The sequence below is a fragment of the Phaethon aethereus genome (assembly GCF_964289735.1).
Source record: "Phaethon aethereus genome assembly, chromosome: 17".
NCBI lineage: Eukaryota > Metazoa > Chordata > Aves > Phaethontiformes > Phaethontidae > Phaethon > Phaethon aethereus.
Genome location: NC_138593.1, coordinates 10,044,955 through 10,072,940, shown reverse-complemented (window position 1 = coordinate 10,072,940; position 27,986 = coordinate 10,044,955). Strand labels below are relative to the sequence as shown.

At 43.7% G+C, this 27,986-nt stretch overlaps 1 protein-coding gene across 1 annotated transcript in view; it reads right to left on the bottom strand.

Moving 5' to 3' along the window:
- Positions 1-529: 529 nt before the first annotated feature.
- HIC2 (HIC ZBTB transcriptional repressor 2) overlaps positions 530-27,986 on the bottom strand; it is a 202,296-nt gene continuing 174,839 nt past the window's right edge. Inside the window, exon 2 of the mRNA XM_082007694.1 lies at positions 530-5,124. Coding sequence (XP_081863820.1) covers positions 3,412-5,124 — 1,713 coding nt within the window. The 3' untranslated portion in view covers positions 530-3,411. The remainder of the gene's footprint in view (positions 5,125-27,986) is intronic.

The window sequence follows — 27,986 nt, the reverse complement described above, 5'->3', positions numbered from 1 at the left end:
TATTCATTATTACTGTCACAATTTGGAAAATGTTGTTTATACTCAATCTATGGAACACAACTTTACACAGCTACTTGAAAAAAGAACAAAATTTCCTTTTGTACAATACTCTTGCTGTACACAGACTTTATGTCGTATTGTTTAAGTGCTGGGGAAGGGATAAAGTAAAAAAAAGACGCTCCAATTTTTTATTTTTTAAAATAGCATTGGGTCCTGAAACTTCAACACGATTCTTGAGGCTTAAGAAGCAAGTGAAGAGGGGCCTGGGGGTGGGGGGAGAGGCTACATTACCCACACACATGCTTGTAAAAATGGAATTAAGTGAGGGGGAGCAGGTTATTTGCCTGCTGAGGAGCTCGCTGCCTTCTCACGCCTCAGGCTGCCCCATGGCTCGGCTCAGCCGGTCGCAGCTTGAGCTGCTGGCCCAAGGGTGGCCTCTGCAGAGACACCGGCCTGCAGTCCCCAGTGCTGGCCGTGTGCCACAACGGTGGCGGACCCATCTCGGCAACTGCAGGGCTACGAGTGAATGGGGGAAACCCGCAGCGGGGCACAGGGCTCATCCCCGGCCGTCCCCTCCTCACTAAGGGAGCTATCGGTTCGGAAGTCTGGACTTTGTGGGTTCTTAGCCAGCCGGCAGCAAGGGGAGCCTGCGCTGGCCGCAGCCTAAGCCAGCCTGGGATTCAGCTCAGCTTTGGGGATGGCTGGAGGGAAGGTAAAGGCAGGGTGAGGGTGCCTAGGAACTAATCTTTGCACAGCTGTCCCTAGGCCCTGCTGAGACTTGCTCTGAGACAAAGGTAGACGGCAAGGCCTTCCCTGTCCTCCCCAAAGACTATTTTGGGGACATTCTCGGGGGGTTTGGCAAGGAAATCAAGGAGAAAAGAATTCAATATATATTCAAAACGTGGAAGTGCTAAAGACACTAAAAACCCACCTAACCCCCCAAAAGAAAACAGCGCATCTCAGCACGATTAGGAAAAAAACAAAAGTCCATGCTTCCCTCTCACGCTCCACAGCTCGCGGGAGTCTGGGAGCGAGCAGACAATGGCACTGGGAGAAGCAGACTGGAGCGCGGCGGGCGAGAGGGGCGAGCGTGTTCCCTGTAACGTGACACCGGGCCGAGGCGCAGCGCCTTTGGGTTGTCTATTGCTTGGCGCCTGGATTCCAGTTTCCTCAGTTCATTCAATTGACCCAAAAACTTCTTATGGACTAGTCTACCTTAACAAAAAAAAAAAACAACACCAAAAAAACAAACAAAAAAAAACCCAATAGAAAATGAAGCTTATATTTCTTTGTTTTAGTCAAACATGCTCACTTTTTTTCTTTTTTTTTCTTTTTTCTTTTTTGGTCGAAACTTAAAAAATTGGTTTTGTTTTCTTAAAAAAAGACAAAATGTGAGGTTTGGTAAACCTTACGCATAGAGACTATACTGGTTTGAGTGGAAGAAAAAAAAAACCCAAATTAAAAAACACAAGTGTAAACCTTACTCAATTCAGAAGGGATGATTCTACTGGCTGTGAATTTTTACCACCACAGTCACGGGAGGCTTGAAATAAGCCATAGCTTTCCACAAGGTCACGCCAACAAAGTCAAGAGGGCCAAGAATCGGTGGGCTAAGTTCTCTGTCTTCTCTCCTAAACCAATAGCAGCTGTTGGCTGTGATGTCTTATGCAGATGTTGCAAGAACATTTTGTTTCTTTTTCTTTTCATTTTTCTTTTTTTTTTTTGTGTGCGTGTGTTAAATTGTCTAAAAGGGAGGATATGAAACACTTTGGTTTGCTTTTTCCTCCTCTCCCCCACCTTATTGCACTCTGGATTCTAGTAAATTATAGGCTGCTATGCCCTCACCCTCTGTCCTGCCAGGTGTTTACAGACTGACCCAGATGTGCTGGGGGAGTGGAAGATGAGGGGGACATTTTCCCCTCCCCATAGTATCCAGATTCAATAAACAAAGCTGGAAAGGGCCCAAAAAGCTCAGAGAAGTTTTCTTCTTTTATCTAAAAGTGACTACAAACAGCCAAGAGACTGCGAATGAGCCAGTCCAAGCAGACAGCCTCTGGCTCAATGTACTCAATGTATTTTTTGCTTTGTCTTTGGCTGAGCTTTGCTTTAACATTTCTCTAGCTGACTTTTGATGGAAGGACAGGGTGGTAAAAATCCCTTAACTTTAATTTAGCTTCTACTTTTATACATTTAATTACTTACAATAAGAGAAAAAAATGCCTAATCTTTCACTAACCATCTTATTGTTCTCATGAATTCAAGAGGTAGCAAAGGTAACAAGTCTGTCCACACAGACTCGCTCTTTAGTGAGGGAGGAAAGCTAAAAACATACACACACACAAAAAATAAAATAAAAAAATAATAAAAAAGTACCTAAGGAACTTGTAGCAAGTCCAGCCTACATCAAACCCCCTCCCCGCCCACCCACCCTAGAATTAACCTCAGACCTTCCAGTTCAAACATTCACATAAACGTTACAATGGTTTTTCCTTTAATAAAACAAGTACCTCTAAGCAAAGAATATTCATACGAAACTACTAGAAAAGTAAAGACGACCCCCTGCTCACTGAAAGAAATTCCCAGGGCATCCAGTCCCTGTTCAGTCATGGGTAAGGCAGAAGAGGTTTGCGTGTTTTGTGGGAAAAGGTGGCATGTGGTTACGTGTGCCAAGGACAAAGATCAAAACCAAAAGAGGGAGGGATGGTGAAGGAGGCATTGCCATTTCTTTAAGTGAAGTACTTGGGCTGGTGCATGCCTAGACTGCTCTCCCCAACCATCACCAGCCCAGGGGAAGGGTGGTGGGTTCCACCACTGCTATGGCTTTCCCACAGTATCCAAAGGGGCTGCCAGCCCTGTGAGATGGTCCACAGACACAGCTTCCGCGCTTGTAAATGCAATGCTATGTTATTTCACGGCCACTGAAAAGGTGTAACTTTGTTTTCTTTCTAATGGCAAGAAATGCCCCTACTGAGTGTGGTTTTAAGAGAGGAGGTGAGTAGGGTGGCAGTAACACAAAGGAAGGAGGCAGGGAGGGGGAAGCCAGAGAGGCTGCAAGTTCCTCATGGTCCCCCTACCTGCTCCAGATAATCAATATGGCAACTAAGTCGATGTGCGCAACGAGAAGTGGCATTTCTTGCCAGATCACCAATATTTGGAGGGAGAGTTGGACTAAATCTAAATGCATCAGCTTGGCTGTGGACCTTTCTTTTTTTAAAAAAAGGGAAAAAAGGAACTTTTTTTTTTAAATGTTAAAGCTACATTTGTTTAGGCCTCCCATGACTGAACAGAGTATGGGGAGTTGCCCCCTTTTTTGTTTGTTTTTTTTTCTTTTTTCTTTTTTTTTTAAGCAGCAAGTCTACAGAAAGGTAAATCACTGCGGATGGGCTCGAAGCTCATTCTGGAGTCTTTGGCTTATGTGGGAGAGGTATGCATTCGCAGGTGGCTAATCAGATTGCGCTGCTGGGTGAATTTCCCACCACACAGTTGACATTCGTAAGGTTTTTCTCCTGAGTGGACACGCATATGCTCTGTCAGTCGGTACTGCCGGGTAAAGCGCATCCCGCATTCCTCGCAAGCAAAGGGCTTGAGCCCTAAGTGGCTGCGCATGTGCCGTGTCATGGTGCCCCGCTGCGTGAACATCTTGCCGCAGATGTTGCAAGGGAAGGGCCGCGTCAGCCAGTGAGTCTTCTCATGCTGTCGCAGCGTGGCTGGATCCTTGTAGCTCTTCTCACACACTGAACACTTGAAGGGTCGGGACTCCGCGGCATAGGACTGGTTGGGGTTGGACAAATCCTCGGCTTCATCCTTGCCACCGTATGTGCCTTCCTCCTTGATGTAAAGGTCTTCCTCGGTGTGTGTCTCCACATGGGCATTGAGCTGCTCGGAGCTGGGAAAGCCTTTGCCACAGGGGATACAGACATACAGGTTGTCACCGTAGGCCACTGGCTCAAACCCCTCCTGCCGGTAGACATAGTTGGCACTAGTATGCCCGCCGCTCTCGCTCTCGCTCTGGCCACTGTCATCACTGTTCTCCTTACCGTTTTCCACCTCCTCCTTACATGGGTAGGGTAGGTCTGCGCCATAGGCCCCGGCCAGACTCCGCTCCACAGACTTGGACAAGGGCCCCAGCAGGATGCCGTTGGGCAGCCCTTCGCCCTCATCCCTGTCTTTGCCCCCCTCCTTTCGGTCAAAGGCATTGTCTTTCTTGATCCATTCCTTCTTGCGGGACGAGTGCCGGAGGCCCTTGCGCTGGCTGCTTTCTGTCAATGAGTGGTGGCACTCTTCGCTCAGATCCATCTCCATGGGGTCACTGCTGTCTGCCATGCTGTGAGGGGCTCCGACTCCAGACTCGTCAAACGATGAGGCACTGTTGGCTGCGGGGGCTGAGGCAGATTGGGGAGAGCCATGTTGGCTTTCGCTGTGCTGCGTGTCATCGTGGGAGGCTGCAACAGGGAGCGATGGGCTTTTTTTGGACAGATCGAGGCCTAGCTCCTGGTCGCCGGTGCTCCCATTCGCACTGCTGCCCCCACCACCATTCTTACTGGCTCCCCTGCTTAAGGAGTGACAGTTCTCTTGGTTGGAGCTGCTGATGAAGACCTCGTCATCGGAGAGCTTTCCCTTTGACAGCTCCTTTGAGTGCGAGCCTTTCAACCCCTCATTTGACCCTGAATAGCGAGCTTGGATGACCGAAGCAGTGGAAAGTCTCTGACTCCTGGCAGATCTCCCAACACCAAGGCCACCGGCCTTGCCAGCAAAGGACTTGCCGTTCCGCTTCAGCTTCTTTCTGCAGAGAGCTGCCAGGTCGTGCAGTTGGAGGTAGCTTGCTGCGGTGAGGAGAGCATTAAAGTTCTGTTCACCAGGCTGGTCAGTCGTTAAGAGCTTACCAGTATAAATAAAGTCCAAGATCTGCCGGAACACGGTGGGGTTCACCATGTCCGTGTCCAAGTTAATCAGGTTGTCATGCAGGACAAGGGATTTGAAATACATGCTGCTGGCTGCCAGGATGTTCTTATGGGCACGAAACAGGGCATTTTCTACCACAATGATCACATCACAGAAGAAACCTTTGGCTCGTTGCTGGTTCAGCTGCAGTAGCAGTTGTTTGGCATGATTTGGCAGTTCCATCTCCACCTTCTCTTCCTTTCACCTTCACCTTACCACCTGAAAAACAGGAGGATGAGAGGTGTGAACCTGCCGTTTCTGCTTGAACAAGTCTATGTTTAATAGACTAGCTTAACACAATGCAGTCTATGTTAGGCTTGACACTGACTAAGGAGCTCTGGTTATGTTCAGCCCTGCAAGCTGTGATCCTGCTTGGAATACAGAGAGAAGTATTTCTTATGCTAAGATTTGATTCAAGTCTTTCAAAAGTCAGATTTGTAAATATGTTTTTACAAAAGCAGTCATTGTTGGCTGGAATTACTATTCAAAAGATACCAGCAGGAAACCAATAGTTAGGTATAGGGGAAAGCAGTTTCCCTCTCCTGACACAAATCTGAAGGGAGGATGAGGAGCAAGAAAAAAAAAAGAGGAAAAAAGAAGCATATACTTCACTGCCACTGCCATTTGCATATCTGAGCATGTGAAATAATTAGCATAAGCTGCAGCTTCCCTGCTTTAACATGTAGTTTGTTTCTTGGCTCTTACATGTTGAAATCTTACAACACCCAGCTGCTCGGGGGTTGAGAAAATGACATGTAGCAACTAAATCCATTGAAGATGGAATGAATCACACTGAGGTGTGAATGGGAAATCTCCTTAAGAGTATGAAAGGCTGCTTTAAAAACGACCCCTCTGGCAATGTCCGTATCCCAATCCATTGACATTAAGGGCTAGAATCAACCCTGAACTGGCTGAAATTCAGGATGCTGAGCTAGCTAAATGCCACCAAATGTCTTCAACAATCTGAAACTGTTTTGTTAAGTTAATTCTGCCCTGCCCGTTAGTTTTGAAGGAATTTTCTTTAAACTGATAGAGTCAAGTAAGCTATCCCAAGTCACAGTCTCTCTACCCTGAAGTACTAGGAGGAAAGAAAAATTGTGGTTACCTCTGTGTAGGTTCATGTATTTCACAAACAGTATTCAGTACGTATTTTAGTTTAGATATTTCTGTCAGCTTTCCCGGTAGTACGGACTGTATGAAATATCTTGTTTGAGGCATATCAGAACTAATTGCAATCGCACATTTGGTAGATACCACAATACATAAAAAGTAGAATTTAAAGCTGGGGCTGCATTCAGGAATCCAAGATCAATTTTTTAACTTTTTTGCTTGAGTTTTTTGTTTGAAAGTGCCAACTACTACTTGTAATGCGCCTTTATTAAAATATTTTCTGAGGTTCAAATGTAGGAATTAAATACCAAACATATAACAGCCACCTCTAGACTTCTGCTTCCTTCCTTCCTTCCTTTCCCAGTTCATCTTATTATTGAAATGGAGCAGGCCGTAATTCCATAGAAATGAGGAGCTTAAATTTTCCCTTAAAATCATCATCAGTTAATGGTTTTATTCCATGAGTGCCATTACTACATTTTGTCCCATCAGATTTCAAATGATGAAGCATTAGAATGCATTGTCTTCCCTCTGTGTCAAGTATATGTACACAAGAAAAAAAAGAGTGATACTGTCAATATTAAAAATAACCTCCCTCAAACCTGATTCTTACTAACTGGTGATAAATAGAAAGATTTAATTTGGCAGAAAGGTGGTAAATTTATAGAATCAATTTCTGCACCACAAAAAGATTTTGCTTTATGAAAAAAGCTACCACAAAGTAAACAGATACAATTTTTCCTCCAGTTTTGCTGCCTGACTAGTCTGGGGCTTATACTTTTACCAATAGATCTGCCAAGCAGGTGCCTCCCTTCTGGCACAGGACGTATTTCTTCACTTTGCTAGCTGGTCAGCCTGGTACTTGGTTATGCATTTGGTAGAATTTTGTGGCCCCTGTTCAATGCACCAGCACCCAATTCAGCATCCACAGAGATCTCAGTGGCTCGACACCTTGACCAACAGCTAAAATGGCTCCTCTGCTTTTCTGCTCTATATTGTTTCCACAATGGATGGGAACGCAAGCAGACGGTGGATTCACCACTGTGCCTTTGTGCACATTAGTGCTGTTCCCAGAGGTGGCTGGCTTTAAGAAAAGGTGGCAGCCAAAGGAAGAAATACAAGCTTGCCATGGTGTTAGCCAGTTATTTCTTCTCCATCTATAGAGTTTGTCATAGAAACTTACCCTGCAGCATCACAAAAACATGATAGAGACAGGGAGTACCACCACTGAACACTGTTGAGCACTTTAAAAACTAGTTTTGCTGTAATTAGTTACATCAGAGTTGCAGCACTCAGGCAATGCGTCTGGATCTAGTGGCTTGCTTCCAGAACTGCTGATTAAGAGGAAGAAGCAACAGCACAGAGGCACCAAATACCCACTTTTATCTAGCCAGGCCAGTAAAAGCACTTACTTCTGGGTCACTGAGATACATTGATAGGGAAGGACAAAAACATGGCTTGCAACATAACACAGCATCTATATATATAAATGCGTCCTGCTCAAGAATAGCAAGAGACAGACTACTACTACACTATTTTCACTACAAATATAATGGTGCTTTTCCATGCATATAACACAAAAATCATATCCAGGGATTTTGTAAGTGTTCCATAAAAAAGAAATACAGAAAAGAAAAGGGAACAGCACAGCCAATATTTTTTGCCAAAGCAGACTAATATAAAAACATACATGTTACTAAACTGAAAGCGAGTTTATTTCCCATTCATGTGGCACTTGAAGCAGAGGTCTAGAAATCTCTGTATACTTCTTCGTCTAAGCTTTTGCAAAGAGTCAAGGCTTGCTGCAGCTACTAATGGGAAATATTTTTAGATTTTTACTTCTGGTTTTTTTCTTTCAGCCTTAAATGATACTGGAACCAGGTAACGAGCCTGCAGGGAAAGCCCTGGAAGCAGAAGTAGAATGATAGTTTTGCTTTTTACTGACCTTCATGAGGAAGATAATGTTATTATTAAACCTCAGTATGTTCTGCAGCAGAAAAATTAGCATAGTACAAATTGTTTAAATTGCCTGTATTCATATCACATGTCAATTTTACAGAAGTATTCATGTTCAGTAGGACAGAAGTATGAGGTAGGTTATTACCTTTAGGAGATTTTAAAAGCAGTGGTCAGGTTTAAGCACCGTAACACTGCCTATCAAATTTGAATTTGTTAGCTGTTCTAACATAGATTTAGCAACCCTGACAAAATGAATGTAATGGTACAAGGCAGCAAAACCTCCAGCCTAGTTTAGAGCCCCATGTTTAAAATTTTGCCAGGAATTGCCTACCAAGGGCTTTTACCAGGACAGCAACATGGGTCAGAGAACACACCTCTGACTGACGTACCTTTGTTGACAAAAGGTTTATAATATCAGCTTGGCATGTGTATCTTGTGCAGTCATGAACAGAAATAAATCCATTCCAGATATTTTCCAGAGCTGACCGGTTACAAACCCTTCTTTAGCAATGATGCATTTCAGAGTTGGGGGAAGAGGAGAGTGTTGGAAAACTTGTTAGCGAAAGAGAGGTAGGTGTTACTCTCTATGGCATTGCTAAGATCTTACTTCTAGTTGAAAGCATGGGACCAAAGACAACTACAAGGTTAAGTCCAGTATAAAAGTTAGCAGGTCTTCCCAAACAAATGGCAGGTGCAGCCTTACAAAGGCCTGGCTATCCATTAGTTTGCAGAGACTGGCTCTTAACAAACCCTGAACATTTGGATAACATCACCACAACCTATAAAGACAACAAAAGCCCCCAAAAGCCCTGAAAAATCACAGTGGTTTATATTTCTTGTATCTCAGTATAATTTTTAAGAACACTTCCTTTTCTGTTTTCTGAAAAAAGTTAGAAAAAACATACTCTCAGTTCAGAGGAGCTCTGTCTCAGAAAAGGCTCAGATGCATTTCTGAGTAAAAAGCCAAACCCCAGACCTCAAGAATATGTAGATGTCTCACTGGGGCCACAGTCTTTTGTCATTGAATTTGGTGTTCAAAATTTCACTCCTTTGCATTTAAAACAGGATCACAGAAGTCTTTGGTCAAAAAGCATGAGAGATGGTCTTTTTGTCAGATTCAGGTTGCTTCCTAGTCATTCAAGATACATAGTTTTCAGAGCAATGAACCTGCTCAAATGTTCTTGTGTGAGTGGGGAATGAAGCAAGACTGAGGCTCTCCGCTACCTCCACCATACCCATGACACTGAGACACAGCACATGCAAAGACATGAAAAATACAGGGCACAAATCACAGAATACAGTAATGCTGAAGCAGATGCCACACATCAAACAAAGCTTTGCAAGCTAGGAGCTGATAGCATCTTCATAAGCAATATTGCCCAAGAAGCTGGGTAACTGCGAGCTGCTGTGCCCAGCCTGGGGCACACTGTCATCCCATGGGCATGAAGGTTGTGTAGAACACACCAACTGCTCCAGGAGCTGTGCTGCTCTAGCTATGAAGCAGGAGAAACTTAATTTTCTCTGAATTTCCACAAAGACTCTGGATGTCACAGAAAATTAGATTGCCAAAGTACAGGAGAAGAGGAATTCCTTCATCACTTTAAATAGTATAAAATCTACATATTCCCTACAGATTTGATTCTGCTTAGTATCACTATATCTCTTCCTAAAAGTAATTGCTGAATGAATGCTAAATGTGTTATCTTAGCAACCTCTGGCAGGAGATGCTGTTTGATTTCATCTCTGAGTTATAGATTGCAGCATATGAATATTGTTTACCTTTTAAGAAGCAACACCAGTGAAGCAAAGAATCAATCAAAAACAGATCTAAGGAATCACTCATTTCACGTAGAGGATTTGTGGATGGATGAGAAGGCTAGACACCGAACACCTGAACAGTGAACTAACAGTACTGCAGATAAAAACCAACAAACAGATTAGATGTGATGTATCAAATTAGATGCCATTAAAGCCTTAGCCTACTGTGCATGTTATAATACACCCAGGAAAAGATAGTGGCCTGCTTACTTATTTCTCCACCTTCCCAAGCAGTTGTGCTGCGCTGAGCAGACACTGCAGCAGTGAGCATGCGGAAGAACAAGACAAAATTAAATCAATTGTTTCCCACATTGCTCTTTCCCACCAATTTACTTCTGACATTAAAAATGCTGTGTCCAGCTGCTACTGGATCTGGGTGAAACTGAAACAAATGACTTCTGCACCCTTCAGTTTCAGATGAACTAACTTTTTAAGAAGACCCCACTGGGAAGAGAGCTTCCTTGTTGCTCACTGGTTCATCTAATCTTCCTCTCCCCCACATCCCAACAGAACCTATTTCTAGGACTCTCCCAAGGTATCGGTGAGGTGGGCGTTCATGGCCACTAACCTTCCCCCCAGGAGCTGCAGTTGGCACATCATTCGCCCATGCCACGTAAAGGTATTCACATTCCAGAGCAGCAGAGGCATAGGAAGGAACGCAGGAACTGTGTTAGCCCCGATGGTTCCCTATCTCCAGCCCCTGTGAGCAGGCAAACAGCAGATCTCAGAAATAGAGGCAAGAACATGCATTTTCATCCTTGGCAATGGAGCAGCAAAAGCTCTGTGAGGGGGGGTCAAGCAGAAAACAGGATGCAGCACCCTTGTTTTTCTCACAGGACTATCTTTCACTTCAAATAGGTAAGACCAACATGTCAAGTTACTCGGGGAGAGGTCTGCAAAGCTGGGGAAGGGAGAGGAAGCAACATGCAGGATAGAGCAGGATGTGCAGCTGATCTTGCAGGTGCGGACATGGAAAGGAGAAGGAGAATGGAGGATCATTTCGCAGAGGATACCACATCAGCAAACTTAAAGTGGCCCTTGTTTAGTTCGTTACATTCCAATTAGTGCCAGGCAGGATTGCCCTCCCAGGTCCCTGAAGCAGCTCTTTTGCAGAACTCCCACAGAAATAGTATAGCTTTACTTATGGACACAAGCACCTGTTCGGTACCTCTGTGCGGCAACGTTTGGACATTAGGTACGTGGGCAATACATGCTCAACTGCTACCAGCTCCTGGCCCAAAAGGAGAGAAGAAAAAGAGTCAGATGATTTCCCCAGTCCCTTCTCTTTCCTGTTCTAGAATAACAAGGAGACCCCGACGTGGCTAGGCCCTTCTCTACTGCATGGCAAACTGCCCAGGGGAGTGGAATCTCCATGGGTGAAAAGGGTAGGGGCCCTATTTGCATGAAAGCGCTAACATCAGGAGAGCAAAGTGATTTCCAGTCAGTGCAAGGCTGCAGCAAAGCAGGAACACCTTGCTATACAAGATGAGACTACAAGCAGTAGAATGCAGATTAACCACTTGGTTGCCGCTTACCATGCCAGGTACATTGGGCTAAAGGCACCTCCATCCAGTGCTGCCCGGCGTGCCAGGTACATCCCATGATGTTCCATTGAAATCACAACAGGCCATCAATAGAACGTGGCTGCACGGATGCAGAATGGAGAACCAGCAGGGACGCTGTTAAATGCAATTAAAAAACTGCAATCAAAATTGAAACGTACATTTTAAAACGGCCACCTGCCTTAAATATGTAACTGCTAGAACAACCTCCCCTCCACCCATCTCCCCAGAATTGCTGAACTGCAACGGAAACAGAGCAGAAGGCCTCTGCAAGTTTCTTGATGACTCTGGCCACTTGCGTTCACGACTCCCAATGGTACTGAGCTTCAGGGCGACCAGTCCATACATATCCAAGAACAGCAGATCCCAGGATGTCTGCACCAGCTTCCTTCTGCCCAGAAATTCAGGCAACTAAATATCACCATTTACTACTACTACGACGAGAAAAGCCTGGCACCAGAGCTTCATGGTCTCACTCCCCACACAGTACAGGCAATGGAAGAAACACTTAAAGGCAGATCATCTGCGTTGTCCCCGTTTCCCTGTTCCCCTTCCCAAGTCTTTGAAATGCTGCTCTTCTAGAGATGTTACGGCATTGAGACAGACTGGGTCCTTTGGCTTTTGTTACATCTGTGGTGCAAGATGGGAGAAGAAAATACTGCATACCCTCTCCTATTTATAACGATGTTTCACTGATAATTTAATCTATGTTCTTGGAGACTGGAGATCAAGTCGATTCGTGGTGAACTTCACCTGATACAAGAGTCGCAAAACTGAAGATCTGTAATTCCACCCTTCCCTGCCCAAAGGAAAAAGCAACGACATCTTTTCCATGTCAGGGAAAGGCACATCCCACAGATACACAGCTTGTCAAGCCTAGGGTTTACTCTGCAGTGCATATCCTCCTTCCCCCAGAGTTCCTGTAATCAGCTCTGGCAGGGTTACCAAGGAGGATAGTCTCAGCATATATGCTAAGCACAAGTCCCTCTCTACAAGTGGTGATGCTGCCCCAGTGGGAGGAGAAAAAAAAAAAAAGGGCATCACAGAAATAAGCCTGCAGCCTCACACGGACTTAAAATAGGTTTTTAGACCCTCATGGCGAAGTGAAACTTCTGCATAGCTCTTGTCACATCGATGGCTGCATGCCTCCAGCTGTGCTGCTGGAGATAGAAATTTTTACATTTTAAAAGTTAGAAGAATATTGATTATCATTTCAACCTTAAAAGATAAAAGACCAAATGAAAAAGACTTACAATAATTAATGTAGTTGGATGAGCGAGAACGTAAAGGAGGACGCTGGCCTGGCAAATAGAAAGTGTCTTCGTGAAAAGGACACTGAATGTAAGGAGATAGTTCATTCTTCTGGGCTCAGGCCCAGAACAGTGTTCCCATCATTCCCACCTGCATTCTTATCCCCACAATTCTGTAACTAAATCCCTTTCACACTGAACTAATAGGTCTTTTGTATTCAGATCACTCTGTTTTAACTGCTATACACTGAAGATTTTTAAATCTTGTCAATACAATGAAGAAGTAAGATGTAAGCAGGTGTTTGCTTACTGACCTGGGCTATGCGAAGCCAAGAGCATTTGCTCAGCATTTGGTCTGAATGGACCACTGCCAGCATGAACAGGCCAACCCACATGTAAATAGCATGCAACTTTAAGCATAACCGGACAGAGCCCCAGGGATTTGGAGCTCTCCCCTCTCCAAGAGATCACACACTCTAGGCTGCATACGAGCAACATACTACTGGCTGCATCTGCCAGCATCAGGACTCTGCAAAACACTCAGCAGTAGCAGTGATACTCTGCTTAAGAAAGGCTGAATGCTGCATAAAGGTATTTCTTGGACAGGTTCTGAGACAGTAGCTCAAATGCAGATTTACACCCAGATTACAGCAATTTGCTTCTTGCTACTGTGAAGCAAGAAACTCCTTTCCATAGATGTATTTCCCCTCTAGGGCAGAGATTAGCAGAGAACTGCTTAAAACAAAGGTGTTTCCTACTGTTAGAACATCACACTGCAGTCAGAAGTGGAGCTTCCTGCCAATTCCTAAACAGAGCCCTTGTATGCTACACATTTATTTCCACTGCTGACATAAAGATGCCTGAGACTACCCAAACTCTTTAGTGGGAGGAGAAGAGGCATGGACATTGCAGATGTTGTCAAGTAGAGCCGGGCACTAGAAATTCCTGCGTATCTGCGGAGCACAGTTGATCTCGGGAACAGAGCAGTGGCACAAAACAAGTAAAACCTCAGAAGCAGCAATAAATGTTGGGCTTTTCTGCAGCCCTGCAACAACTGAGCAGGCTCAGCTCCAACTGTACCTGCACTGCAAGTGGTAAAGGCAGCTCTGATGTCCCATGCTAATCTAACGACTCCTTATTGCACTAAAGTACCCTCGTATTCAGTGGAGAAGCTCAGCCCACAGAGGAGGAAGGATACCCTCTACCCATCCACCAGTTAAGGCCCCTTTGGTATGCAAATTTCCTCTCTTTCCCAGCTACCTTTGAGCCTTGATGTATAGAATTCTCCCTTTACAATGCAAGAATTTAGGACATGACTAAAGGATTGTTGCTACCTCCCAGCTAATCCTAGAGTGTGAGGCAGAATCAACGACCCTATGAATTATATGGAGTAAGAAGATGCTTCTGGTCCTAAAAGCTTGGGACCTGTCCTTCAGTATGGAGGCCAGAGTTGGCAGCGGGTGCACAGGGTGGCAGCTTCACGCTGTGCTTGCTCTGGGGGCAAGAGCACAAGAGCACCGTGGGGAAGAAGGAACGTCGTGACCCTTTTCCAGCTTTTCCCGACTGTCTTACAGCACCCTCCCAGTCGCAGCACAGCTTCAGGCCTCTGAGTCACCACAGGTAGGAGCTGATAGCTGGGTTGTGAAATGCAGCAGTACCGGAGCAAATGCATGGCCCTTTCGGCTGTCCCTGCAACTGGGGAAGGATCTCCAGGACAGGGACGAGTCAGGCAGCTGGGAGTGTTAAATGCACTCGCAGTCGTGACTCAGACCCTTTAGTTATAGGGTCTGTTAGAGCAAACAAGGCCTCAGAGTACTGGGAGAAATGGGAGAGGGTTTGATAAGGATCCTCCCAGTTAGCCTGCTTATTTTTATTTCTTCTGTGGACTCACCAAACTTTTCTGCAGAGAGAAGCAGCCTGCACAGCAGTATCTGCATACAGAATATTGCTAATATTGTGAACTTGCTGCAATAGTTAAGACTGAGCTTCATGCTGAGGGTTACAGGAAGGACATGGGTAGTAACAGCCTTGGACCAAAATGTCATCTCTCTCACCACATGCCAGATATCAGTGACCACAGAAACAAACTTTGTTGTCTCATTTTCTTCTACAAGACCAAATCTCATTCCCTTATCTCATGCATACCTGCAAATGCAGCAGCAGCACTTCTCCTTGACACAAATAAACAATGCCTTAAATACAGCAACTTTTGCACTTTATCCACCATTTTTTCTTTTTTTTTGCCAAGAACTGACCACATACTCAGCCTGTACCTTCCAGAGAAATCTTTGTCTCTAGCTCCACTCAATTGAAGCCTTTCAAGCAAACCGCTGTTTAAGAATCGGTCCTGGTAGTATCAAGACTGTACTGCTTGCCAAATGTCCCTCCAAATCAGATGCTTAACGGAGTATCCTGAACCCTCCCTCATACATTTGGTTCTTTGCAACCACCAAAAAGTGTTTCTGCAACTCTGAGCCTGGCAAACAAGAGGATGCCAGAAAGCAGAAGGACTAACAGACTCAAAGGTTTGCAAACTGTCTGCATTGCATCCAAATCTGTCCAAGCTGAAGATAACCTAAGGGGAAAGCAGGGTTTACTCATTTTCAAAACTCTTCATTTCTTTGACTGCCTTTCCTCAAACACTACTCATTTTGACTGTTTTATTCCTCTGTCTTCTTCACTTCAGGCTTCAGACTTTCCTTAAACTCAGTTCTCAGGCTGCAAGGAGGTCACTCTACATATGCTTCCAAAATCCACCTCTTGCCAGCAAGGCTCCCATCCTGCCATCCTTATCCTGCAGCACTGCATCACAACGGTCCAGGGCTGCAGATCTCTCATGTGCATTTGGCCAGCCTTCTCTGTCAGACAGTTTCTCAGATTTGGGGATTACAGCCCCAGGCTCCTTATGAAAGGCAGCCCAGCAAGGTCAGGGGGTGTCGAAAACTTTGCTACAATCGAAAGCAAAGTATCTTCCTCCTTTCCTTCCCTACACACTATTCTTGTCAAAGTCAAGGATTTTCTGGCAGTCCTCAAAACACACAAATTAGAGGCTCTTGCCATGAATCAGGACTTAAAACATCTCTCCGTGTTAAAAGTGGAAGGGGAGGAGCAAGGCAGAGGGGAAGGTACTTCTGCCCCAGATTTGGTTTTGAAAAGGGGATTGGCAGCCTATGCGTGTGCTTTACCCGGTAATCTGGAAGCTCCTCAGGACAGGACCCCTAGAAGCATTTTATACTGAACTATATACACGCCCCACAGCAAAAGAACCAGTGGCTCCCCGCATCTGTTCCAGTCTGCTCAGCTTCTCCTAAATCAACACTGCCAGAAGGCAAGACAGCACTATAACAAATTAGCACCACTCACAATTTGTTGAAGTTGCTGTTCCATTGTTTGTTTATTTAAAACACGCGCGCACACACAAACCTCCCAAGCTTGCTCTCTGCTGCCATCGCCCAAACTCCAGATTTGTAGTCTCAGAGAGGCAAGCAAAGGCGGTGGATTAAACCCATGCAGAGCAACAGCCACTGCGCTGAGACTGTGCCTGGGTTTTGCCCTTTCACTACAAGCAAAACAAAAGAATGCCCACACTGTTCCAGCCTGGAAGATCAAGGTGTCGAAATCCTTATTTTGGCACTCAACTAGGAAAGTGTTGTTAAGAAAAAGAAAGAGCCACAGGCTTGAAAGGACCCAGCACTAATAAAACTCTTAGTGCTAATGCTATTTATGAACATCCAAGGGATAATCTGCACCCCTTATCAGCCCACAAGATTATAAGATCTTTAAAATAGGAAGCATGTCTGACTTCGTAAAGCACCGTATAAGTTTACAAAGCACAATATTAGTGGTAATAAATAATTGTCCAACTAGAGCAAAGAGGTGGCTGTAAAACCTGAAAAAGTACCGCCGTTCCCGTTTCATTCTGAGCTCTGGGTAGTAATGCTGTAGGTTGACTGGTTGTTCCAACTTGATTTACTCTTATGCACCAATCTTTTTATTTTAAGAGATTTTTTGGGAAATGTGCTGTGCTTTTATTTACACTGGAGAGGTTAATGCTTATCACAAGGTGATCGCGACACGGGTGATTTTAAAAAGCTGTAGTAGATTCTTATCCTTCCACCAAATACGGTCTAATTTGCCAGCATGTATCAGTGTGCCAGCAATGATTCCTTTACTCATCATTTCTGTCTGTAGGCACTTACTGCACGCAGAGCACCCTGCTGTCCGAGCCATTGCTCACCAGTTGCATCACGTAGCCTATAGAGACAGCTTCTCTTTCTCTTGCTTTATACAACATTAAGCTCTGGGCTGCTGCAGGCATAGCTTAAAGGGCAGTAAAGTCAGCATCATCACCTCAAACCCTTGCATGCTTTCATTTAGTTATTTTTTTAATTTTAGAGAAATTTTTCTGATTTAGGAATGCTCTAAATATTTGTGTCTTGTGGCTGCTGCATCATCTGCTGACAGATAGCTGCATCATCCAAAGCATCTCTGCTAGCCTGGGTTGACCACGGTTTTGGTTTCTGGACAGGTGAACACTAGGTACCACAGTTACCTCTGCCAGTCTAACAACAATTAAGGAAATTACTAGATTTTATACTTAGAGACCATTGCATGGAATTCTGTGGGTGCCAGAACAATTACAATTTTATTCTTCAGATAACCCATAGTTTATCAAATGTTTAAATACTCAAGTTTAAGTATTTCAAAAGCTACTCACTTTATATTTGTCACCTGAGAAAGTTGCTAAGCAATTTGTGCATTTATTTCCTGTCAGAAAAAAAAGCCTTAAAGAGCATGGCAGAATGGATCACCCTCCTACTTTCAGCATTATTAAAACATCTCAATGGTAATTATTCTCCTTAAGATGGGTGTGGGGAAGTGAAAAGCTGGAACAGATTCTATTTATAGAAGATAACCTTGGGAAAAACAGGAGGTACCAGAGAAACAGGCATGAGGGTGAAGTTGTGACAGTACTGAAACTAGCAGGAGACACAGGTGTACCAGGTGTCTGTGCCAGAGCGCTCCGAGAACACAAACGTGGCCGCACCTCCTGCAAGATTTAGGCTCGGCTAGCAGGTTTCATAGGCACTCAGATGAGAATTCACAGAGACAACTCACATATTTAAAAGCTTGAGCAAGAGTTAAAAAAAAAAAGACACACTAAAAGGCTATTTTAAAAGTTTGCTGGATCACTTCCCATAGAACTCTCCCTCTCAGCAAGGAAAGCGGTTAAAGAAAAAACAAAAAACCAAACAGAACCAAAACAGAAAAACCAAAACAGAAAAACCAAAACAGCCAGAAGGACTGAAACCTCCGTTACACAGATGAAACAACTCAGCAGTTTTATAGCTACACAAATAGGATCAGAGTCTGTCCAAAGGAATAATACATGTACAAACTACTGCTACCAGCCACAACAAACATTGATACTACACCTTGGACTGGAAGGAAAAAAATAAAATTCTTATATCCTTACCACTTCCAGCAGAGCCCACTGATATAACAGTATCTAGAGACTCCCGGAGGATGCAAAGAGTATGTTTAGTGAGGATATGTTTGGACTAGAAATCTCTCTTCGCGTTGTGCATTCCCAAACACCTGTATCTACTGTCGAGCTGCTTCAGTCCCTGGCCCTTGGCCGCATGTTATTCCGCCACACACAATTCTGTCACAGAGAAGGGCTGAATAAATTGTAGCATTGTTACACCACAGTGCAGGTGCTCCAAAACATGCACGTCCTGAGGCTCATGAACTTGAGAAGAGATATGCCTCATCGGCCATAGGGATGTTCTGATGCCATCCAGCTTTCTGTGAACCATCAAGTCAGTCCATCTAGGGTTAATCTATACCCTTCTCCAGGCATTTTCTTGGCAGACACCTCCCTCAAAGAATATCTTTTAATAGCAGGAAAACCACCCCAAAATCCAAAACCAAACAACAGTTAACTAAGTGGCATAGGTGGCATCCTTATTATCAGAGGGTATCCACCATCATGGATGCTGACATAGCTTTCACAGACACCTCCTTTCTCTGCTACCTCAGTGTAAGAAGCCTGACAATAATCCTAAATCCCCAGACCATTCCAGGACCAGTCTTTGCACATGCAGACCCATTCCAGACAATTAAAGTCTTATAACAGGGTACGTAATGTAAAAGCCCTTTTAATCTTGTGCAGGCAAGAAATAGCAGGGACCTGCCTGTAGAAAAATTTAAAAGTATATAGTAATTCATCAAATTGATTTAATACAGCCAGCTGCATGTGAGAATGCTGGCCCAGGCAGAAACAGTCCCAATAGCATGCATTTGCTTACAAGTAGGCAAGGTGCTTTGGCACAGCTACTGCATCCTTTGAAAAAGTTGGTTTTGACATGTTGGGAAAGCACTTAGATTTTCCAGCTGCTGTCTAAGCAGGAGGCAATTCAGCAAACACACCCAAGACCTTGCAGCAGACACCACTCTAGAATTTGTCTTCATTATGTTCTAATTTTCACACAACTTTCTATTTTTTGCAATATCAAAAAAAAAAAAAAAAAGCTGACTAATTTTTTCATGTTTCTAAAAGCAGAGGAAAGGTCAGGAAAGCACTGCTAGGCATAATTTGTTCTTTCTCCAGCAGTAGCCACAGAGTGTGCTGGGCCGGATTTTACTGCTCACATTTTCCCTGTTATTCTTGAACCAACAAATCAAATATGTGTGTCAGGTTCAGTGGGTTTCAAAACAAAAGGTGTATTGGAAGGGGGATTATTGTGGAGTTTTTTTAAAGACAGTTATTCTTAACAAATAGTGAAATTGCTGAGCAAATAAATTCTGCTTTGCCATCTTGCAAATATTACTTTTTCTCCCCTCAGAAGAGATTGGGTCTCAGAGATATGCAAAGCTTCAGACAGGACTAACAACTGTGCTTAAATTTACTGGGTTGCCCAAAAACGGCCAATGAGTTTAGGTCTTTCAACAGGATGAGTGGCACAGTAGAAATTCTCAGTCATGCTAGCCTTTATTGATATGTATTTTTAATTATTATTCATGTAAAACTTTCATTATGAGACAAACATATGATTATTAGAAGATACGTAAAGCATACCAGAACTTCCGAAAGAAGCTCCAACTCTGGCCATCTTTCATGTGAAAGAAAGGATGATTATTACAGTCCACTTTAACTTGATTTTTATTTTGGGAATATATAGGAAGTGTGTGAAAAAGCTATTTTTATTTTGGGAATATATGGGAAGTGTGAAAAAGCTTTTTTGTTCGTTTGGTTTTTAATTGATCATATTATTTAAAGGACTTAGTGAGGAACCTAAAAATCTGCAGAAGGGGTTGTTGGGAGGGATTAGGAAGAGAAAAGCTTCATAAAAACAACCCCACCCCCTCCAAACACAGAGTTTATTCCTCTGCTGCACATGCACACTAATGCCCTTTTGCGTCCCCACGAGAGAAACAAATCCAGATCTGCTATAAAAGGCCTGGAAGACTGCACTCGGTTGGACACATCGTGGGGTGGTGCTGGGAAGAAGAGAAGCAGCTGAAATTATATGGGAATAGCAACAACATTCACAGAAGTTCCCCTTGGATACATGTCAGCATGTGGGAATGATGGATTAAGATTGAGTATTTGCATTTCCCAGTCAGATGCCAAGATATCAAAGCTGGCACGCTAAGGTGTTCTGGCGTTCCTTGAAGGCAGCCTCCAGCCGTCAACACTGCATGCGTACAGCGCTCTTCTGCTTGCAAGTATCTCTCTCTAATAGCGTATGCATTTTTAATTTTTTTAAATATGTGATCTAGGTTCGTGCTCATAAAAGTGAAGGATTAACAGCTACCATGTAACACAGGCAGCTGGGCAAGCTCTGCTGACAGATCCCTGCCAACACAATCAACCCCAAATTAATCCTGCACTGTGCTCCCACCCACACACAGCAGTTGGGTAGTGCCATGGTGCCAACTGCTTCATTCAACATGTAGGAGCAAAGAAGTGCCATGTGATTACCTCTTCTTCTAAAGGCCACAGTAGAGCATTTTGAGCTTTGCATACAATAGGCCCAGAGACATCTGAACTGAATTAGAGTGCAGGACTGAATCCTCTGTCAGACATGATTTTTAAAATAAGATGTAGCACTTCTGCGTCGTTGCCCTCTGTTGGGACCTCAGTGCTTTTATGTTTCCTTTTTTTAAAGCCAGCATTAACATTGCCAGTGGTACATTATCTCCCATTAACTTCCCATCTGGAAAAAAAAAAAAGAAACAAAAAACCAAACCACAGAGAAGTAGATCCATCATTACAGATGATGAGGCATCGTGATCTGGTTTAGCCCATCCAAGTCAGGGCCGCCACTGAAAAGGTCAGGTCTTGCCCTCTTCCTGCATCAGTCCTGGTCTGCCTCAGCCTTACAGCCTCATGGTCTTCAGGGGTAGTGCAACAAAGCAGGCAGGAGAGCACAGCCAAGGACCAGCAAAGCTGGCTGTAAAGCCAAATCCTGTGTGTCAGAGGTCACAGTAGTAACTGAGGATTGTGCTGCAAACTCCAAAACATCCTCCACTACCCAGGAAGGCTGCTGGCAATAGGGGGAAGATGGTGGTGAGACAGAGGAACAGTGAAGAGAAGAAAATTCTTGCGAATTATTGCTGGCACTGCATGGTGCATGTGCAATGGGAAGATGGAGCAGAGCAGCACTCGGGCCAGGAGGAGCTTTTCTCCCATAGAGGGAGGGAGAGGGAAGAATACTCCTGCTTGCCTTTGGGCCTGAAATTCTCCTCTCTGACACCCCAGTTTGCATAATCAGAAGCGAGATCAATGCCTGACTACATGAGATGCTTCCACTTGGTAATGATCTTCATTTCTAGAAGCTGTTGACTTCCTCCCTTGGAATTTTGTAGCAAGAGTGAAAGTTGAGAGGTTCTCCCAAAAGTCCCCAAGTCGCATCAGAAACTGGAATCTGCTGCAGGGCTGCAATACGTTGTCTCAGCAGATTCAGTGGGTAACGAGGTCTTCCGAAACAAAGTGTAATAAGTGTTTCTGCCTGGACTTGCCAAAAGACCTTAATGCAAATACAACTCCAGGAAAATTAGGGTGGACTTTAGTGGCTGCCTCCCCCTCAGGGGTTTTTTTTTTTTTCTTCCTTCAATCCTGATGAAATTCATTACAGTTGCATTTAAACTGAGGTTGTGATTTAAATTTTCCAAAGCAGGAAGGGCAGGTTTGAAAGCCTGATATATCAGAGTATATGTGCTTCCTGAAGAGCTAGGGTAGTTGCAGAGCCTTCCCCAAGGGGTGCCTGGTTGGTCCCCTCGCCCCCTTGACATGTTTGCTGTCACACAGGCCACAGGATTCCTGGCAAGTCGAGCAGGCTTGCTCCTTACAGCCAAGCAGCCCCACATTCAAGCATGCCAGTACTTTCCTTGAAGGTATTTACAGTTTACTTTTTAGTGCTACTTTAAGTTCAAAGGGGCTAGTAAAGCCCCATTAAGCCATTTACATCAAACTGGTTACTCAATTATCCTGTTGCAGGCTTTAAATTAGCAATTTATAACCCCTTCCCTAGAGATGCCAGTATTTTGAAACAACTCATCTGGGACATTTTGCAGGGTGCAGTTAAGGAACAAAAAAACCCCAAACCACTAAAACCAACCACCCCCCCAAAAAACCTCACAGAAGAAATCTCTTCAGTCTTTAGTTGGAAATCGATTAACTCTGGGAGAATCCAGTAGGGACAGGGCTGGGAGAGAGACCACCGTCATCAGCTAGCAAGGATAGTGGGGCCATGTCTACCTTAGGCTGTGTCTGTGCAGCAAAATGCAGTGATGTGCAGAGATACAAAGCTAGTCTGGGAGGCACCACAGCTAGATGAGGATGATGCGTCCCTTACAGTGAGGTATTCTGCTTCTTAGTATCATAATCAAAGGTATTTTCACGTTCATATGTACAAAAATGTGTCTGCCCACAAGGAAGGAAAACTGTGAGGCTTTGGGGCTGGTCAAACTGTGAATGCCAGCACACAGGGACTAAAGAGGACTCTGGGTTTTGGTCAGCACCTCTGCTCACCCATGCAGGCGAGGAGGCTCTTGCCACACTGCAGCCATCTTTCAGGTTAGGATTAACAAGATTCAGATTTATATCTCCTTGCAATAAGGGTCAATGACCTGCTCTCAGTGAGCCTACCCCATGGGCCAGGTGCAGCTGGAGCCATGGAGTCTCCATTCCCAAGATCTTCCCCCCCGCCCCAACAACATTTCATTTCTGAGAAGAAGAATCTGTTGTCCCTTCAGGGTCTAGTTAGTCCAGTCCACCCTACTCAGAATTCAGAGCTGTTATAGAAGGGAATATAACCATCTTCCCCTCTAAATACTTAACTGCCCAAACTAACCAGGTCCTAGAGAAGAACATGCCTCTTGCCCTCTCTTCCTTATTTCCACCAGCCATTATTCTACAAACAACTGACATACTGGATGTTTATTGGCAAATTCTATTTAAAATAAAGTTGGGAGGGAAAGACTGTCCACTTGCAAATATTTTCACACAACAGTCTATCAGGGATGGGAGAAATCTTGGCCTCAATTCTGGAAGCTGTTTCAAACCAACAAGCACTTAAAACCTCACCAAAAGCAGGAATCCATGGGAAGAAGGGGCATGTGGAGTGAGACCAAGGCAAACTAGGAGATTCCACACTAACATAAAAAAAGGCACATAAAAAGTTTGGGAGAAAATTTCCATTCTACTTGAAAGACAAGACAGACAGATGGAATCAAATCATATGACAGACCTTGTGATTTTTTTTCCTCCATCTTAATACATTCCCTTTTCAATGGCAAAAAAGTTAATCTTCTGCCAAACAAGTATCAGGCTAACTTAAAAAAGAAGAGATAAAAATCTAAGGAAGTTAATTTCTTCATACTACACAACCATGAGATTTATTTTGCATTTGCTTGCTTTTTCTTCTGTATGGAAAATACCCGTTTCACAACAATTTTTGGGATGGGGGATAGACACGAAGAAGAGAAGGAAAGACACTCATATTTCAAACCAAGGGGACATCTCTTTTTTTTTTTTTTTAACAAATTTTGGTAAGATTATATCACTTTTATGTGATTTCCTGCTCCAAATTCCAAGACAGAGGCCTTATAATAAAAATACAGGTAAACACAACATAAGATCTAAATTATCTGAAGGACTGAAAAACCCAACCCCACACATAGATGACATTCTCCAAATTCTCTGCCCTTTCTTGGGAGCAGTTACACCCAAACCATCACTCAGCCCAGAAGCTGTTCTCTCCTGCTAATCACTCTGGAATCGCACACTAAGGTAAAAAAAGTTCAAATGCAAACACTAGCCTGGCCTTTGAAACAGCCCGGTGCTAACAGGCCACAGGATTGCATAATATTAGGGAATTATAAAATAATGTGAAACCAGGGCGAAAGAAGAAAGCAAAGCCCTCCTGTGGATGAAATGGGAGTCTTTCCTGCTCCACCAAAACCTTCCATTTCCGAGGCACACCATACCCGGGCCTGTGTCTAGAACAGGTGTGTCTCCTTAAATACCTCACGTCACACTTGTGTCTCATGGATACAGTCCTGCGGGATTATATTAGTACCAGTGCATACCAGCTGTAGCTACCCCCAGCGGTATCCTGTAACTCCTTGCAGGGGGGAGCTGCTCCCCACAGCGTGCAGAGCCCCTTGCCACATGGCTTTCTGGAGACAGACAGCGACCCTGCGACTGCAGCTTCGGAGCATTTGTGCTCGGGGGGCTGAACCGATTCAGGGACAAGCAAGAGACCTCCTCCAAGAGCAGGAACCAGGCACTGCCAACAGAAAGTGGACAGAGGGCTCCAAGTATTCTTTTCTTTTCCTCCTCTGCACTTATTACCAGCAAATTCTCAACTGATTTATGCCAAATAGACACTCTGAAGATCTCCTTTAAGTAAAAAAAGATGCACGGCTAAGAGAAGTCCACTCAGCCATTCCCAAGCAGAAAATGCTGACAGGGCACAAGACAGACGTGGCTAGTGCAGGATGAAGGAAGGACAAAGGAGACCGAGCCTCATACATCTCTAAGTCAGTGCGGGAAGAGACACCCCTTGGCAATTTCAACTTAATTCTTCACTAAGCCTAGGAGGATACTAGCTGCTGGCCTAAGCATCTGAAAGAGCCAAGAAGAAAATTTTTAGGGCAGCAAATGCATTAATGGAGTTTTTTGTGTCATACTTTCGTGACGGGCACAGATAATAAAGAGAGCTATTTGCTTGAGCTATAGCTCTGCATCACAATACAAAGGCATTCTTCAGCATGAAGAACTGCCCCCATGCCACATGTCTCGTGAAAGGCATCTTGGAGGACTTAACAGGGAGCTGGAGCACCAGTGGATGTGAGAAGCTGCTGACCAGCATGCATGAGTTCAGAGGTGGAGGACCATGAGGCCCTGTAGCATCCTCCTGTCTTACCCCTCCTTAATAGTACAAGTGCCTTCATCTCCCAGCAAGTGACTCTTGCAGCAGCTTTTAGGAGAGCGAGTACACGAGTGAGAATGCACGCACCAATCTTGATGAAAAGTCTAATTTATGACGAATCTACACCATCCATAAGTTATTCCACTGGTTAATTAATTCAGATTTCCAGGTTTGAGCACACATCAGGTTTGTCTGCTCATCCCTACGGTAAATAGCTCCAGGCATCACAAGCAGCTGTCAGGGATGAAGACAGTGCCAAGCTAAACGTTTTTCTGAAGTGGCACAGGTAGAACTTTTTCAGTCCACCTCTGCTTTATAAGCCCTCGAGGGCTGGGCGATACAGTGGGCTCAATGAACCCAAGACATCAGTCCAGTGCGAGTCAGAAGCAAAGGGAAGTTCTCACATACTCTACATCCCAGTCATCTGTTCATCTCGCTGGCCATCTCTGTTCAAACGAATCCAGAATAAGGCCATTCCATGATACTTCATTCTCAAATGAATGAGCAGGACCCCAAAGCCCCCAAATCCTCAACCCTAGAAACATACACACTTCTTACTACTGGCATGTCTCATTTTCAAGAGGTCTCAAGTCCATAGCCATAAAAATCAGCATTACCCACCAGGTGAACTCTTACTCTTTAACCAACTATTTATTACACTGGGTCTTTGATTACCAGGCAAACATCTGTTGCAAATGCCACCCCATCTCAGACACCAGGAGTTTACATGTTGAACAGTTTCCCATAACCAAGATGTAGCATCTTTATGTTTTCTTTATTCTTTGCCAGCCACAGTGTTAGCGACTTCCTGGCCAGTTAGCAGCCAGCCTGGTAAGAGCACTGAACTTTACACATTTGTTGTGAGATCTTAAAGCATAGACTGTCACGTCTTTCTCAAGCAACTTGAAACCAATTCACAAGAGCAGGTCTGTGTCCCCAACAGACAAATGGAAGTCCAGCTGTATTTCGTACCATGAAATCATCAACCATACAGGATGTGCACTTCCAGAAGCCTTGATACTTAGCGACACATCTAATGCAGAAACAATTATTTAAGAAGCCATTTCAAGAAAATCCCCACATTTAGTACAGGAATGCAATCATTTGCTTCATTTTTCCACAAACAAAAATTTCAGACTTTGGGAAAACCAGGCCTTCTTATGAGCAACCTCTCCGTATACCCTGACGGAGCTGTGTGTTCCCAGAGGGAGACAGTAGCACATGAATTTTCTTTGAAGACTCAGAAAGTCTGAATTTCTAGGTGAGAGCAAAACAAAGTAACTCATTTTGAGTAGGAGTAGCTGAGAACAGGGCTGTCCACGAGCCTCCATCCAAATGCTCGACTCCCACTCCTGTCAGTACTTGCAAGCATTTAATCCAGCAGGTTCTTCACCAACCTCCAGCTATTTCGTGACATGCCTGTCTTGGGGCATAAAATCCTAGAGAGCGTCCCCTTAAATCAAATGCATTCGTTATATAATTGAAGAAGTTTTATGGGGGAAAAAAGGCAAAAATCCTACTGTCCTTAAGGAGAAAATTAGTGATCTAGTGCATAGCAGTGATTAGCCAGATAGCTATCCTTTTTTATTGAGGAACCAGACTCATAGTTAAGGTGTTTTTTTTTCTTAAAATAATATATAAACAAATTTTATTGGAAAGTTTTACACCATTTTAACCAGTGAAATTTTAGAGTTCAAATAAATTACAAACTATTTCACTGTTGGACTGTCTGCCTCTACGGTCATAATTAAATTTTAATTTTAGGAAGTTATAGTACCAAACATGTGACCAGGAGTAAAATAAGAAAAACCTCTTTAGGGCTCTCTTGCGGTTTGTATCAAACATACAGAAGACAAGAAAATAGGAGGCCAGGTGCACTTATCTTCAGAGGCAGCTCACACACCTCGAGAAGTATGTAAACCATGACAAATTCAGCACTCACTTGCCCATTTAAATTTTGGGGGAGACTAATGGAGGGACAGAGGGTGGGTGGGGGGAAAAAGGGACCACATGTTACGTTAGTGACTTCATAGATGAACACACAGAGGGAGTTTCCTTTATCTGTGTATCACATCATAGCAAATACAGGAAAAGCCATGGCAATGCCATGTCAGCAGCTAAATGTGCTTTTACTTATGTATTGTTTCAGATAGCATCCAATGGTAGAGGAAGGGTGGATTTAAATAAAAGTAATTTAAAGCTACCAATTTTAATCTTGTTTTACATTTACACTCTAGTTATTTTCATAAAGGCTGATCAGTGGCTGGTAACTGCTAAGCTATACTGATTTGCAACTAAATATAATCTGCTCTCAGTTTGGTATTATTTTTTGCTAACCAGAGAGCTGCACTATCTCCAGTTGAAACATTTATTCTACTTTACAGGTATTTATCCAGCTGACATTTTTCCTTCTTTTATTATTTTAATAAACAGCCAAAGACTTTTATTAGACATTTTCTTTTTCTCATTTGAATCATACTGCCTGAAAATTCAAAAAGTAGCCATCCGTTGAGAATTTTCTGATTTCATTTTCTTATCAAGCATACTAAACATTTAAGTCCAAACATGTTTAATGTTTAAAACAAACTCTTTATTAAAGAGAAGTGAGCTGTAGCTGATAATTTAAAACTGAATTCTCATTGTCTTGTCCTTCAAAATCTAGAGCTACTAGATACTTGCCTCCCATTATATCTAGTTCTTACTCACCAGCTTAGAAAAAGAAAACAAGCATCCTAAGTTTCTTAAGCTTTCACTGTTTTCTCAACTGAAATCCTTTACTGCATTAAAAAAAAAAATCAAATAAAAAAACAAAAAATATTTCAGCAAAAACAGCCTCAAAGTTTGCCTACAAAAGCAGCTACTTCTATCAAAAGCCCAGTACTTTCTTACAAACTCTTCTTCCT